The 17,005-nt window shown below is 44.3% G+C and overlaps 1 protein-coding gene across 1 annotated transcript in view; it reads right to left on the bottom strand.

Annotated features, from left to right (window-relative positions):
* TG (thyroglobulin) overlaps positions 1–17,005 on the bottom strand; it is a 389,754-nt gene that overhangs the window by 175,200 nt on the left and 197,549 nt on the right. The window contains exons 30-31 of the mRNA XM_073676983.1: positions 15,398–15,577; positions 4,821–4,991 (exon numbers count right to left, since the gene is read on the bottom strand). Of these exons, the coding sequence (XP_073533084.1) occupies positions 4,821–4,991; positions 15,398–15,577 (351 nt within the window). The remainder of the gene's footprint in view (positions 1–4,820; positions 4,992–15,397; positions 15,578–17,005) is intronic.

Here is a 17,005-nt window from a genome sequence, read left to right as displayed (position 1 = left end):
GGTGAGGTTCCGGCTTCAGCGGAGCTTACAGGGGGCGCCGAGTCTCCTTCTCCTGGGGATGCAAAGTCCTTGGGGGGAGGGACTGGCCCAGAGTCCGGAGACGAGGACGAAAAAAGAAGGAAAAATGTGGGAATGGACACTTCTGTGTCATTAAAGAGGGTTAAGGATTCCTCCTCTGAGGCAGAGGATAAGGGGAGTGGGAAGAAGAAAGCCATCTAACTCAATCACCAATGATGGCGGTACTCACTCCGTTGACACTGGCGTCCATTAATGTCGCCAGCATTAAGTCAAACATGGCTAGATTTGCGGCCTTTGATTTTCTCAGCCGGGTTGAAGCTGACATTTTCTTTTTGCAAGAGACCAGGCTGCCAAATATGGCAGAGGTGTTTATAGCTAAGAGGGAGTGGAGACTTGGGCCCTCCTATTGGTCTCTTGCGGCCGAGCCGTGTAGCGGAGTGGCGGTCCTTTTTACCGCACCGGTAGAATGCCAACGGGTTATTGAGTTAGAAATGGGGAGGTGCCTGATATTAGATGTCCTCATGAAGGGACAAGAGCTTCGGCTCATTAACATCTATGGTCCCCAATCTAAATGGGACCGGAAGTGTCTCTTTATGAGGATCAAGCCCTACCTTTTTACGAGTCGGCAGGTCGTCTTTGGAGGGGACTTCAACACTGTCACAAGGCCCCGGGATAGAGGAGGTTCCAGAGACAAGCTGACTTATGATAGCGTCGCCCTTAATAGTATAGCTAGTGAGGCTCGCCTGGTGGATGTCCACATCCGGCACACCGCAGGCCACGAGGGGTTCACCTATCATAGAGGTAACTGTAGGTCCAGGATAGACAGGTTTTATTTAAAGGAGGAAGCCGTCTCTTCAGCAGTATCTGTTGTTGAGGTGGAGTTCTCCGATCACTGTTTGATTTTGTTTTCCCTGAATGTTACAGAGACCCCCCGGATGGGAAGAGGCTTTTGGAGGCTCAATTCGTCTCTCTTGGAAGAAGCGGAGATAAGACAGTCCTTTGAGGAATTTCTTCAGAGCCAGGTACCCTTACTGGATCTTTGTAGTAGTAAGTCAGAGTGGTGGGAGATGTTTAAGAAAAGGGTGGCGAGATTCTTCCGCCAGCTCTCGAGCCTCAGGAGCCTGGACAGGTACCGCCTGTATCAGGGTCTGAGGAGGAAACTCGAGCATCTTGTCTCAACTGGAGGTAGCCGCGAGGAGATCTCCAGAGTGAAATCTTTGCTAATGAGGTGTCAGTATGATAGACACGCATCTTTGGTTTTTGAGAGGGATTACGGGAAGTACCGCTCGCCCGATCCTTATAGAAACTGCAAGATGTCAGTGAATAGTAAAGTTGTTACAGGACTGGTTGACACTGCGGGGTCCCTGAAAAGATCCAGATCAGGGATCCTGGAGGTCGTCAGATCCTTCTACTCGCACCTCTTGGGGAAGAGGGATCTGGATTGGGATGAGATGTCGGCTTTTCTGGCTGAAGCCGCCCCCGAACCAGGGGTAGACCCCTCTCTTGGCGTTTTGACAGAGATGATCAGGGAAGAGGAAGTTAAGTTGGCGAATGAAGGGCTTGCCCTGAAGAAATCTCCCGGTCCGGATGGCTTAACATCTGAATTCTATAAGACCTTTAAGGACGCCTTGGTTCCCCTCTTGACTGAGGTATTCAATGAGTGTCTTTCCTCGGGCACTCTGCCAAAGTCAATGAGGAGGTCTGCCCTGATCATCTTGTCAACGGGTAAGGACCCATCTTGCATTGAGAATTGGCGTCCCATAGCGCTTCTCAATGCAGACAGGAAGGTTTTGGCAAAGGTGCTGTTTAATCGGCTGGTGAAATTTGCACCCCAGCTCCTTTCGGGGGCCCAGCATTGCTCTGTTCCGGGCCGCAGTACAATTAGTGCTGTACTCTGTGTCCGAGAGGCGGTGGAGCAGGGTAGGGCTCGCCACTGGAAGGGGTACATGCTGTCATTGGACCAGGCAAAAGCGTTTGATCGGGTTAATCATGAGTACCTCTGGTCTGTCCTTCTGAGGTATGGCCTGCCGGGGGGGTTTGTTGATTGGCTTAAGACCTTGTACTCTGGGGCAGAGAGTTTCCCGCTTGTGAACGGTTGGATTGGCAGCTCTTTTGAGGTTGGGTGTGGTGTTCGCCAGGGTTGTCCCTTGAGCCCGCTACTGTACGTGTTTGCGATTGACCCACTTCTTAGGAGGGTGGAGCGTGGACCGTTGGCTGGGATCGGGATGGACCGGGCAGCACCGGAAGCCACTCTGAGAGTGGTGGCGTATGCCGATGACGTCACCGTTTTTGTTTCCTCTGATGGGGAGGCAGAATGGCTGATGTCAGAGGTAAATCGCTACTCGGAGGCATCCAGGTCTAAGATCAACCGGGATAAGTGTGAGAGTCTCTGGCTGGGAGGAGGAGATCCTGGTTTTGATCTCCCGGACACCCTTCCAGAACCCAAAGTCTCTGCAAAAGTTCTTGGCATCGAATTTGGCCAGGGGGATTACCCCAAACAAAATTGGGACAGCAGGCTAGAGATCGCCACTCAGAAGGTGAACCAATGGAAGGGTTGGTCTTTGACCCTAAGGGAAAGGGTAAACCTGATCAAAACTTACCTGCTCCCTTTGCTGATCTATCTGGGCAGTGTGTGCATCTTGCCAGAGCCTCTCTGGACTCGGGTCTACAGTTTGTTCTTTCAACTGTTATGGGGGAATAGACTGAACCTGGTCAAGAGGGAGGTTACTTACCGTACGAGGAGACTAGGAGGGTTGGGTATGGTCAACCCTGTGGTATTCCTTGTGAATACCTTCATTAAGATCAATATTGCAAACCTCTGGAAAGAGAGGGCTCCTCCGTGGGTATTCTCCTGTAAGGGATGGTTTCAGCCTTTCTTCCAGGAATGGGAAACAGGAGGGCAAGTGAAGGATCTCCGCACACCGCATGGACATCTCCCGGCTTACGCTACCGTGGTTCTGAAGGCAATTCGCCGGTGGGGTCCGGGAATGTGGGAGGTCAGGACTCTGCCAAGGAAGCTCCTTGACAAAAGGGTTCTGTTGACCCATTTTCAGAGGCCTCTGGCGCTCAGGGATTGCCCAAGTCGGGATCTTGGGGTGGTTCTGCATCTTTTGAATTCTATCAGGATCCCCTCGAAGGTTTGGGACTTGGCTTGGCGCTGCTTCCATGGGAAACTGTGTGTGAGGGACAATCTGAAGTGTAGGAGCTCTGAGGACAGGAACTGTCCTCGGGAGCATTGTGGTACCATGCTTGAAAGCATGGACCACTTCCTGCTTCGCTGTCCCTTTAACACAGAGGTGTACAACAGGGTGGGCGCCTCCATTGGCTGGCCCCGGCTGGCCGGTCTCTCTTATGCGGAATGGGCCTATGGAGCATTCGGGGACCTGGGTGGTCGGGACCGCTGCACCTTATTTCTAGTTAGCGCAGTGGTTAGGTATCACACGTGGAACGCACGGTGCTTAGTAGCGACGCAGCGGAAAATCCTCCCAGTGGACGATGTGTTTAGGACCATACTCGGTGACCTGGTGAAGGTGCGTTCTCTGGAGTATGAGAGACTGGGTACACGGAGGGCCGCTCTCCTCTGGAGGGGCTTTTCTTTTAGTGTGCCCTAGTCTGGTCGTCTCCTCTCCTGGTGGTGGGCTGCTGCTGACACCATAGATTTTTGTTTTATTGATCAGTAGACAGTGATGTAGGGCTGCAGGCACCGAACTTGGGCTTTGTCAGTTGTGGTTATTGTATTGTTTGTTTCTGTATATATTGTATATATGGATTTGGGTGTAGGTGTTAGGTTGGGTGGAGGGAAAAGGGGGGAGGTGGGTTCATCTTGTGGGACACTGGTTATTTGGGTGAAAAACTGGCACTGCCTGATCTGGCCTATGGACGTTGGACATGGACTGAGGCATGAGACGCAGGACCAGCTCTCAGGTCAGTACCGGGGAGGGACTGGTGGGCTTGAGTGTGGGGGGTTTTGTTTTGTCTTGTATATATTTGTATAGTTAGTATTTATTTTATTTTATTTATTTAAAAAAAAAAAAAAAGAATGTATATATTAGTTTGTATATAATTTGTCGGTCATTGTTTATTATATTGTTATTATTTGTTTGGTAACCGGACCAGATGTCACAGTGTAGGTAGTTATTATTGTGTATATATGTATAATATGTGTGTGAGGAGAGAGGGAGCGGCTGGACCAGTTCATTACATTGTTTATTTTCTGGTTATTAATTTTGTTATGTTTCTGTTCTTATTATTGTTATGTTTTTCATTTTTATAATAAAAGATCTACAGGATGTAACTCAGGATCAGTAATGTAATGTATGTACACAGTGACTGCACCAGCAGAATAGTGAGTGCAGCTCTGGAGTATAATACAGGATGTAACTCAGGATCAGTAATGTAATGTATGTACACAGTGACTGCACCAGCAGAATAGAGAGTGCAGCTCTGGAGTATAATACAGGATGTAACTCAGGATCAGTAATGTAATGTATGTACACAGTGACTGCACCAGCAGAATAGTGAGCGCAGCTCTGGAGTATAATACAGGATGTAACTCAGGATCAGTGCAGGATCAGTAATGTAATGTATGTACACAGTGACTGCACCAGCAGAATAGAGAGTTCAGCTCTGGAGTATAATACAGGATGTAACTCAGGATCAGTAATGTAATGTATGTACACAGTGACTGCACCAGCAGAATACTGAGTTCAGCTCTGGAGTACCTCTTCATCTGCATTTTGTCTATAAGCAAAATTGGGGTGAATATACAAAACAGCAACAGAGTCATTATTGCAGTTACTCACATAAGCACTGATCATTTGTGAGCTCCACGTCAGTTTCCGTCCACATCAGTTTTTCCCCAAAGTTGTCAACACAGAAATACTTGTTAGTTTCTGCATCTTTTTGGGATGGGAAGAACTCTCCTCGGCCATCGCATCGTAAATCCTGCTTATTCCTCTGGCATCTGGTGACACCTAATATATACAGGAGATGCATGATGAGGTTATAAGGGGTCTCACATCCTGGAGCCTTACCTATAATCTAGTACAAAGAGCAGCTGTGAATAACACCTTGCCCTGGAGGACCAAAAATGTTCCCATCGAATTCCATGAGAACCTTGTAATTCTTCTTTTCTCCTGCGGGGGTGCTGCAGGGAAATTGAACATCTACAAGAGAGGTTATCAATATTTGATTGGTGGGATCTGACTCCCGATACTCCCACAGCTCCGTGCGTTGTGTAGTGGTCGTTACTGGTACTGCAAGCGCTATACAAATTACTTGTACTGTGGATTTTGTTGAAGGTTACATGCGGCTCTGCAGGAAAAACTGCAGGTGCTGATTTACAAAATAATTAGAGAATGTTCACACGAGGATTTTGATGCTGATCTGATCGCAAATCCATGTCGAAAACTGCTTCACTCTTCTTACAGTTTTCAATAGGAAAGCTCCATTGTTGAAAACGTAGAAAGATTTTTGGAAATTTTTTCTGTTTTCCATTTATTTATTTTTTTTGCTTTTTATCAGCTTCAGCAGGAAAATATAAGGAGGCGAATCCTCATCAAATCTGCACCAAAATCTGCACGATTCTAGTTCCTAATCGTTTTCTGCAAAAATAATCTGCAGAAAAGTAATTTCGCTGTAGCAGCCCTCCCTGACCCCGTGTCCTGGTGTAACCCATGCTCTGATTTATGTACGACCCGACCGGCTGTCACACACATTTTTTATGTTTTCCACCCAGCGAGGGGAACGGTTCGGTCACAGACTTGTCAATCCTTCCCCCCCCCAAAAAAAAGCACGTTTCATATTCTGTCCTGGATTATAAAACTTGTATCCAATTGTTTCCATTCCAGCGAATGTAACACAAACAACTCAGGAGCTTCTGCTGACGGCGCAGAAACCGATCATAATAAACAGATTTGCTACATTGTAACCAGTGTCTCCTAATGCAACATGTGGCCCTAAAAGTGACGGTTCACGCAGGGGTTGTGCAGGATTATGGGAAAAAAAATGCTTATTTTCAGAAATGGCGCAACACCTGTCCATGGGTTCTGTTTGGTATTGCATCTCCATTAATAAGAAGAGGAACAGGCTGTAATACCGCATACAACCTGTGGACAGGAGTGGCGCTGTTTTGGGACATGTTTTTCTAATTCTGTACAACTTTAACTCCAGACCCTGGCGATCAGTTAATCAGCTAAATTTTCTATTTTTTTATTAAAAGGGTCTCTTTATGATAATAGAGTGTCAGCATGCTTGAACCCTCAGTAATCAGCTGTAATCCGAGGGGAAGCAAGTGTGCAACTCCTCTGCAGCGCCTTCACAGGAGAAATGTAGTGTCCATTGAAACCAATGGACTGTTTGTGTAACACCAGAAACTCCAGGGCTGTGAGCGGCCAGAGAAGAGATCAAGGATCAGTGTCATACTCTGTGAATGCAATATGTTGTGACCCAATGGGCATTTTTCCCCAGATATTCAACATTCTCATACATTTAATATAAGGAGCTGTACTCCTAGTGGCTGTGGCTATAACACCTTTGTCTTACAGCCATATTTTACCTTTAATGTAAGGAGCTGTACTCCTAGTGGCTGTGGCTATAACACCTTTGTCTTACAGCCATATTGTACCTCTAATGTAAGGAGCTGTACTCCTAGTGGCTGTGGCTATAACACCTTTGTCTTACAGCCATATTGTACCTCTAATGTAAGGAGCTGTACTCCTAGTGGCTGTGGCTATAACACCTTTGTCTTACAGCCATATTGTACCTTTAATGTAAGGAGCTGTACTCCTAGTGGCTGTGGCTATAACACCTTTGTCTTACAGCCATATTGTACCTCTAATGTAAGGAGCTGTACTCCTAGTGGCTGTGGCTATAACACCTTTGTCTTACAGCCATATTGTACCTTTAATGTAAGGAGCTGTACTCCTAGTGGCAGTGGCTATAACTGTCACGCTGTCTCTGTATACTGGAGGTAGGAGGCCTAAGCTGACCCTAAGCTGGGGCTCTGACTAATCCCTCAACCTGGAGGTACTGTTAAAGGTACAGAGGTCCAGGCCGCCAGCGTAACCCCTACCTCCTGAAGATCCCTGCACCTCAGTAATCTAGTCCTGAGAAGGACCCCGATCACAACCAAAGGGAACAAGAAATAATATGCCCAAACACAGTATTTAGGCGAACGAGACAGTACAAGGGAAAAACCAAAACCACCTTGCATACAAACAACTTCTCAACTACAACAGAGGGAAAACCAACGGGAAAGGAGATAAATGATAAAGCGAGGAAAGGGAAAAAACACTTCCAAATACACTTATCTCAGCAACTCCAAACACCAGGATCCGCTCTGTCAGTCTGAATGAAATGCTTTCACCGACACCTCCCAAACAGACCAGCAGGTATATGAAGGAGTCTAACTACAGAAGTATTGATTGCAGCTGGGCGAGGCTGGACCTCATCTAGCCCAGAGAGAGAGAGAGAATTAACTCCCTCACTGCCGAGAAACACAAAGCACCAACAAGTCAGCTGCGAGAAGTCAGGCTGTGTACTCGTGACGATCTCCGTGGCAACACACCCGTGACAATAACGCCTTTGTCTTACAGCCATATTGTACCTTTAATGTAAGGAGCTGTACTCCTAGTGGCAGTGGCTATAATGTCTTGGTATTTCAGACATCCCATCCTGTACATCTAATGTAAGGAGCTGTACTCCTAGTGGCTGTGGCTATAACACCTTTGTCTTACAGCCATATTGTACCTTTAATGTAAGGAGCTGTACTCCTAGTGGCAGTGGCTATAACGCCTTTGTCTTACAGCCATATTGTACCTCTAATGTAAGGTGCTGTACTCCTAGTGGCTGTGGCTATAACACCTTTGTCTTACAGCCATATTGTACCTTTAATGTAAGGAGCTGTACTCCTAGTGGCAGTGGCTATAACGCCTTTGTCTTACAGCCATATTGTACCTTTAATGTAAGGAGCTGTACTCCTAGTGGCAGTGGCTATAATGTCTTGGTATTTCAGACATCCCATCCTGTACATCTAATGTAAGGAGCTGTACTCCTAGTGGCTGTGGCTATAACACCTTTGTCTTACAGCCATATTGTACCTTTAATGTAAGGAGCTGTACTCCTAGTGGCAGTGGCTATAACGCCTTTGTCTTACAGCCATATTGTACCTTTAATGTAAGGAGCTGTACTCCTAGTGGCAGTGGCTATAACACCTTTGTCTTACAGCCATATTGTACCTTTAATGTAAGGAGCTGTACTCCTAGTGGCAGTGGCTATAACGCCTTTGTCTTACAGCCATATTGTACCTTTAATGTAAGGAGCTGTACTCCTAGTGGCAGTGGCTATAACGCCTTTGTCTTACAGTCATATTGTACCTGTAATGTAAGGAGATGTACTCCTAGTGGCAGTGGCTATAACGCCTTTGTCTTACAGCCATATTGTACCTTTAATGTAAGGAGCTGTACTCCTAGTGGCAGTGGCTATAACGCCTTTGTCTTACAGCCATATTGTACCTTTAATGTAAGGAGCTGTACTCCTAGTGGCTGTGGCTATAACGCCTTTGTCTTACAGCCATATTGTACCTTTAATGTAAGGAGCTGTACTCCTAGTGGCTGTGGCTATAACACCTTTGTCTTACAGCCATATTGTACCTTTAATGTAAGGAGCTGTACTCCTAGTGGCAGTGGCTATAACGCCTTTGTCTTACATCCATATTGTACCTCTAATGTAAGGAGCTGTACTCCTAGAGGCAGTGGCTATAACGCCTTTGTCTTACAGCCATATTGTACCTGTAATGTAAGGAGATGTACTCCTAGTGGCAGTGGCTATAACGCCTTTGTCTTACAGCCATATTGTACCTCTAATGTAAGGAGCTCTACTCCTAGTGGCAGTGGCTATAACACCTTTGTCTTACAGCCATATTGTACCTTTAATGTAAGGAGCTGTACTCCTAGTGGCAGTGGCTATAACGCCTTTGTCTTACAGCCATATTGTACCTTTAATGTAAGGAGCTGTACTCCTAGTGGCAGTGGCTATAACGCCTTTGTCTTACAGCCATATTTTACCTTTAATGTAAGGAGCTGTACTCCTAGTGGCAGTGGCTATAACACCTTTGTCTTACAGCCATATTGTACCTCTAATGTAAGGTGCTGTACTCCTAGTGGCTGTGGCTATAACACCTTTGTCTTACAGCCATATTGCACCTTTAATGTAAGGAGCTGTACTCCTAGTGGCAGTGGCTATAACACCTTTGTCTTACAGCCATATTGTACCTCTAATGTAAGGAGCTGTACTCCTAGTGGCTGTGGCTATAACGCCTTTGTCTTACAGCCATATTGTACCTTTAATGTAAGGAGCTGTACTCCTAGTGGCAGTGGCTATAACACCTTTGTCTTACAGCCATATTGTACCTGTAATGTAAGGAGCTGTACTCCTAGTGGCAGTGGCTATAACGCCTTTGTCTTACAGCCATATTGTACCTTTAATGTAAGGAGCTGTACTCCTAGTGGCAGTGGCTATAACACCTTTGTCTTACAGCCATATTGTACCTTTAATGTAAGGAGCTGTACTCCTAGTGGCAGTGGCTATAACACCTTTGTCTTACAGCCATATTGTACCTCTAATGTAAGGAGCTGTACTCCTAGTGGCTGTGGCTATAACACCTTTGTCTTACAGCCATATTGTACCTCTAATGTAAGGAGCTGTACTCCTAGTGGCAGTGGCTATAACACCTTTGTCTTACAGCCATATTGTACCTCTAATGTAAGGAGCTGTACTCCTAGTGGCTGTGGCTTTAACGCCTTTGTCTTACAGCCATATTGTACCTTTAATGTAAGGAGCTGTACTCCTAGTCGCAGTGGCTATAACACCTTTGTCTTACAGCCATATTGTACCTCTAATGTAAGGAGCTGTACTCCTAGTGGCAGTGGCTATAACGCCTTTGTCTTACAGCCATATTGTACCTTTAATGTAAGGAGCTGTACTCCTAGTGGCTGTGGCTATAACGCCTTTGTCTTACAGCCATATTGTACCTCTAATGTAAGGAGCTGTACTCCTAGTGGCAGTGGCTATAACACCTTTGTCTTACAGCCATATTGTACCTCTAATATAAGGAGCTGTACTCCAAGTGGCTGTGGCTATAACGCCTTTGTCTTACAGCCATATTGTACCTTTAATGTAAGGAGCTGTTCTCCTAGTGGCTGTGGCTATAACGCCTTTGTCTTACAGCCATATTGTACCTCTAATGTAAGGAGCTCTACTCCTAGTGGCTGTGGCTATAACACCTTTGTCTTACAGCCATATTGTACCTTTAATGTAAGGAGCTGTACTCCTAGTGGTATTGGCTATAATACCTTTGTCTTACAGCCATATTGTACCTCTAATGTAATGAGCTGTACTCCTAGCGGCTGTGGCTATAACACCTTTGTCTTACAGCCATATTGTACCTTTAATGTAAGGAGCTGTACTCCTAGTGGCAGTGGCTATAACACCTTTGTCTTACAGCCATATTGTACCTCTAATGTAAGGAGCTGTACCCCTAGTGGCTGTGGCTATAACACCTTTGTCTTACAGCCATATTGTACCTTTAATGTAAGGAGCTGTACTCCTAGTGGCAGTGGCTATAACGCCTTTGTCTTACAGCCATATTGTACCTTTAATGTAAGGAGCTGTACTCCTAGTGGCTGTGGCTATAACGCCTTTGTCTTACAGCCATATTGTACCTGTAATGTAAGGAGCTGTACTCCTAGTGGCAGTGGCTATAACGCCTTTGTCTTACAGCCATATTGTACCTTTAATGTAAGGAGCTGTACTCCTAGTGGCAGTGGCTATAACACCTTTGTCTTACAGCCATATTGTACCTCTAATGTAAGGAGCTGTACTCCTAGTGGCTGTGGCTATAACACCTTTGTCTTACAGCCATATTGTACCTCTAATGTAAGGAGCTGTACTCCTAGTGGCAGTGGCTATAACACCTTTGTCTTACAGCCATATTGTACCTCTAATGTAAGGAGCTGTACTCCTAGTGGCTGTGGCTATAACGCCTTTGTCTTACAGCCATATTGTACCTTTAATGTAAGGAGCTGTACTCCTAGTCGCAGTGGCTATAACACCTTTGTCTTACAGCCATATTGTACCTCTAATGTAAGGAGCTGTACTCCTAGTGGCAGTGGCTATAACACCTTTGTCTTACAGCCATATTGTACCTTTAATGTAAGGAGCTGTACTCCTAGTGGCTGTGGCTATAACGCCTTTGTCTTACAGCCATATTGTACCTCTAATGTAAGGAGCTGTACTCCTAGTCGCAGTGGCTATAACGCCTTTGTCTTACAGCCATATTGTACCTTTAATGTAAGGAGCTGTACTCCTAGTGGCAGTGGCTATAACGCCTTTGTCTTACAGCCATATTGTACCTCTAATGTAAGGAGCTGTACTCCTAGTGGCAGTGGCTATAACACCTTTGTCTTACAGCCATATTGTACCTCTAATGTAAGGAGCTGTACTCCAAGTGGCTGTGGCTATAACGCCTTTGTCTTACAGCCATATTGTACCTTTAATGTAAGGAGCTGTTCTCCTAGTGGCTGTGGCTATAACGCCTTTGTCTTACAGCCATATTGTACCTCTAATGTAAGGAGCTCTACACCTAGTGGCTGTGGCTATAACACCTTTGTCTTACAGCCATATTGTACCTTTAATGTAAGGAGCTGTACTCCTAGTGGCTGTGGCTATAACACCTTTGTCTTACAGCCATATTGTACCTCTAATGTAAGGAGCTGTACTCCTAGTGGCAGTGGCTATAACACCTTTGTCTTACAGCCATATTGTACCTCTAATGTAAGGAGCTGTACTCCTAGTGGCTGTGGCTATAACACCTTTGTCTTACAGCCATATTGTACCTTTAATGTAAGGTGCTGTATTCCTAGTGGCAGTGGCTATAACACCTTTGTCTTACAGCCATATTGTACCTTTAATGTAAGGAGCTGTACTCCTAGTGGCAGTGGCTATAACGCCTTTGTCTTACAGCCATATTGTACCTCTAATGTAAGGAGCTGTACTCCTAGTGGCTGTGGCTATAACGCACTTGTCTTACAGCCATATTGTACCTCTAATGTAAGGTGCTGTATTCCTAGTGGCAGTGGCTATAACACCTTTGTCTTACAGCCATATTGTACCTGTAATGTATGGAGCTGTACTCCTAGTGGCTGTGGCTATAACGCCTTTGTCTTACAGCCATATTGTACCTTTAATGTAAGGAGCTGTACTCCTAGTGGCAGTGGCTATAACGCCTTTGTCTTACAGCCATATTGTACCTTTAATGTAAGGAGCTGTACTCCTAGTGGCAGTGGCTATAACGCCTTTGTCTTACAGCCATATTGTACCTCTAATGTAAGGAGCTGTACTCCTAGTGGCAGTGGCTATAACGCCTTTGTCTTACAGCCATATTGTACCTCTAATGTAAGGAGCTGTACTCCTAGTGGCTGTGGCTATAACGCCTTTGTCTTACAGCCATATTGTACCTCTAATGTAAGGAGCTGTACTCCTAGTGGCTGTGGCTATAACACCTTTGTCTTACAGCCATATTGTACCTCTAATGTAAGGAGCTGTACTCCTAGTGGCAGTGGCTATAACGCCTTTGTCTTACAGCCATATTGTACCTTTAATGTAAGGAGCTGTACTCCTAGTGGCAGTGGCTATAACACCTTTGTCTTACAGCCATATTGTACCTTTAATGTAAGGAGCTGTACTCCTAGTGGCTGTGGCTATAACACCTTTGTCTTACAGCCATATTGTACCTCTAATGTAAGGAGCTGTACTCCTAGTGGCAGTGGCTATAACACCTTTGTCTTACAGCCATATTGTACCTCTAATATAAGGAGCTGTACTCCTAGTGGCAGTGGCTATAACAGCTTTGTCTTACAGCCATATTGTACCTCTAATGTAAGGAGCTGTACTCCTAGTGGCAGTGGCTATAACGCCTTTGTCTTACAGCCATATTGTACCTCTAATGTAAGGAGCTGTACTCCTAGTGGCTGTGGCTATAACGCCTTTGTCTTACAGCCATATTGTACCTCTAATGTAAGGAGCTGTACTCCTAGTGGCAGTGGCTATAACGCCTTTGTCTTACAGCCATATTGTACCTCTAATGTAAGGAGCTGTACTCCTAGTGGCAGTGGCTATAACACCTTTGTCTTACAGCCATATTGTACCTCTAATGTAAGGAGCTGTACTCCTAGTGGCAGTGGCTATAACGCCTTTGTCTTACAGCCATATTGTACCTTTAATGTAAGGAGCTGTACTCCTAGTGGCAGTGGCTATAACACCTTTGTCTTACAGCCATATTGTACCTCTAATGTAAGGAGCTGTACTCCTAGTGGCAGTGGCTATAACACCTTTGTCTTACAGCCATATTGTACCTTTAATGTAAGGAGCTGTACTCCTAGTGGCAGTGGCTATAACACCTTTGTCTTACAGCCATATTGTACCTTTAATGTAAGGTGCTGTACTCCTAGTGGCTGTGGCTATAACGCCTTTGTCTTACAGCCATATTGTACCTCTAATGTAAGGAGCTGTACTCCTAGTGGCAGTGGCTATAACGCCTTTGTCTTACAGCCATATTGTACCTCTAATGTAAGGAGCTGTACTCCTAGTGGCAGTGGCTATAACGCCTTTGTCTTACAGCCATATTGTACCTTTAATGTAAGGAGCTGTACTCCTAGTGGCAGTGGCTATAACAGCTTTGTCTTACAGCCATATTGTACCTCTAATGTAAGGAGCTGTACTCCTAGTGGCAGTGGCTATAACGCCTTTGTCTTACAGCCATATTGTACCTCTAATGTAAGGAGCTGTACTCCTAGTGGCTGTGGCTATAACGCCTTTGTCTTACAGCCATATTGTACCTCTAATGTAAGGAGCTGTACTCCTAGTGGCTGTGGCTATAACACCTTTGTCTTACAGCCATATTGTACCTCTAATGTAAGGAGCTGTACTCCTAGTGGCAGTGGCTATAACGCCTTTGTCTTACAGCCATATTGTACCTTTAATGTAAGGAGCTGTACTCCTAGTGGCAGTGGCTATAACACCTTTGTCTTACAGCCATATTGTACCTTTAATGTAAGGAGCTGTACTCCTAGTGGCTGTGGCTATAACACCTTTGTCTTACAGCCATATTGTGCCTCTAATGTAAGGAGCTGTACTCCTAGTGGCAGTGGCTATAACACCTTTGTCTTACAGCCATATTGTACCTCTAATATAAGGAGCTGTACTCCTAGTGGCAGTGGCTATAACAGCTTTGTCTTACAGCCATATTGTACCTCTAATGTAAGGAGCTGTACTCCTAGTGGCAGTGGCTATAACGCCTTTGTCTTACAGCCATATTGTACCTCTAATGTAAGGAGCTGTACTCCTAGTGGCTGTGGCTATAACGCCTTTGTCTTACAGCCATATTGTACCTCTAATGTAAGGAGCTGTACTCCTAGTGGCTGTGGCTATAACACCTTTGTCTTACAGCCATATTGTACCTCTAATGTAAGGAGCTGTACTCCTAGTGGCAGTGGCTATAACGCCTTTGTCTTACAGCCATATTGTACCTTTAATGTAAGGAGCTGTACTCCTAGTGGCAGTGGCTATAACACCTTTGTCTTACAGCCATATTGTACCTTTAATGTAAGGAGCTGTACTCCTAGTGGCTGTGGCTATAACACCTTTGTCTTACAGCCATATTGTACCTCTAATGTAAGGAGCTGTACTCCTAGTGGCAGTGGCTATAACACCTTTGTCTTACAGCCATATTGTACCTCTAATATAAGGAGCTGTACTCCTAGTGGCAGTGGCTATAATGTCTTGGTATTTCAGACATCCCATCCTGTACATCTAATGTAAGGAGCTGTACTCCTAGTGGCTGTGGCTATAACGCCTTTGTCTTACAGCCATATTGTACCTCTAATGTAAGGAGCTGTACTCCTAGTGGCTGTGGCTATAACGCCTTTGTCTTACAGCCATATTGTACCTCTAATGTAAGGAGCTGTACTCCTAGTGGCAGTGGCTATAACGCCTTTGTCTTACAGCCATATTGTACCTCTAATGTAAGGAGCTGTACTCCTAGTGGCAGTGGCTATAACACCTTTGTCTTACAGCCATATTGTACCTCTAATGTAAGGAGCTGTACTCCTAGTGGCAGTGGCTATAACACCTTTGTCTTACAGCCATATTGTACCTTTAATGTAAGGTGCTGTACTCCTAGTGGCTGTGGCTATAACGCCTTTGTCTTACAGCCATATTGTACCTCTAATGTAAGGAGCTGTACTCCTAGTGGCTGTGGCTATAATGTCTTGGTATTTCAGACATCCCATCCTGTACATCTAATGTAAGGAGCTGTACTCACAGTGGCTGTGCCTATAAGCTCCAGAGTAGAGGGTGGTGGTGCCCACCGGGCACCGCAGGCATTTACTTGTTCCGGCTTTTTCCTGATATGATCCCTCTAGGCAAGGAGTGCACTCCCCATCCTTGGAGTAACTTCCAGCTGGACAGATCCCTGTGGAGAGACACAGCATCATTGTAGAGCATGTAATGTGGTTTTACACAGGACTACAGAAACCATACACACATATTGAAACATATATTGCATTTGCGCTCATTTTTATCTAGTTTTTCCTGTTTTGATGCCTTGCACCATTTCTTTTTTTAAGTTGCGCCTATTTTGAAGTCTATTTTATACTTGTTTGTCTGGGTTTTTTATGTTCGCTGTTGTAGATGTGGTATTTGTAACCCAGACGTTTGTTGTTGTTTTTTTCAATAATTGCAACTTTAAAAAAAAAAATTGCAAAAGTTTTGCGCAAATTTACTCCTGCGACCAACCCGGAGTGATATTTTTCTACGCCAGAAATTTTTGCACAAATGTTAGAGTTGTGTTCCACATTTTAATGGATCATATGACTTTTTAATCTAAAAAAGCACAAAAAAAGGTAGACGACAAAAATAAAGAGAAATTTTATGTTGCGCACAATTCATGAACTTTCATGCTCCATTCTGAAAAATTTGGCACTAAAAACAGCGACGAATATAAATAGACAAAAAAGAAAAGTGACAATGAAAAACTCATTCTGATAATATCATAGCACAACTACATTGTATTTTTTACTCTAGTCACAATCACAGCTGCATTCAAAATTCTGCCTTTTTTTAAGTCACTTTCCTATTTCATTGTATGGTGTAAGGTTGACGTTTTTGCACCCCAAAATCATTTTTGAACAACGCAAATGGATAACGTATTTTTATCAAAATTAAAAAATTCCCTATATCTTTGCTTTAACTGTTTCTGCTCCTTGTTAAGGCTATGTTGTTTTTTCAGCGTTCATTTCCTGCAGAAAAAACTGATCTCTTGCCAGGAGGTTGTTCAGGATTTTTGTTGCTGTTTTCTTGCTTTTTTTTGGTGCGTTTTTTCAGCCTTTTTTTCACTGTCCTTTTGTCTCTGTTATGCATGTACATAAAAAGTTCAGGTTTTTTTCACCACCCATTACTTCCAATGGGTGTAAAAACACTGAAAGAAGTGACATGCTCTATTTTGCAAAAAAAAAAAAAAACATGCAAAGCACAAAAATCCTGAACAAAAAAAAAACAAGATATGTGCATGAGATTTCTGGAATCTCATAGACTTTGCTGGTACTGCAAAACGCAGTTGAAAATTTGCATAAAAAAAGCATAGAAAAAAACACTGAAAAAACCATGATGTGTGAACATAGCCTAAAGAAAAAAGTTGCATGCAACTAACATTACGTAAACATTTCGGGAGGACATATGCGCAAAAATTTTGCAACTTTTTAAAAAGTAACAAAACATTTGGAAATAAAAAACACTTCCACCATGACGAACGTGAAAAAAAACCACAAAGTCGAACACATAAAATAAGGTTATACAAAGGAGAAAACTAAGGAGCATCTGAAAAACAACTAAAAAACACCAAAACGTAGACAAAAATAAGTGCACGTATAAT

This window comes from Phyllobates terribilis, unplaced genomic scaffold (genome assembly GCF_046119375.1).
Source record: "Phyllobates terribilis strain yellow unplaced genomic scaffold, ASM4611937v1 Scaffold_4__5_contigs__length_816908805, whole genome shotgun sequence".
Classification (NCBI taxonomy): domain Eukaryota; kingdom Metazoa; phylum Chordata; class Amphibia; order Anura; family Dendrobatidae; genus Phyllobates; species Phyllobates terribilis.
The sequence above is the reverse complement of the archived record's forward strand: the minus strand, read 5'-3'. Positions and strand labels throughout refer to the sequence as shown.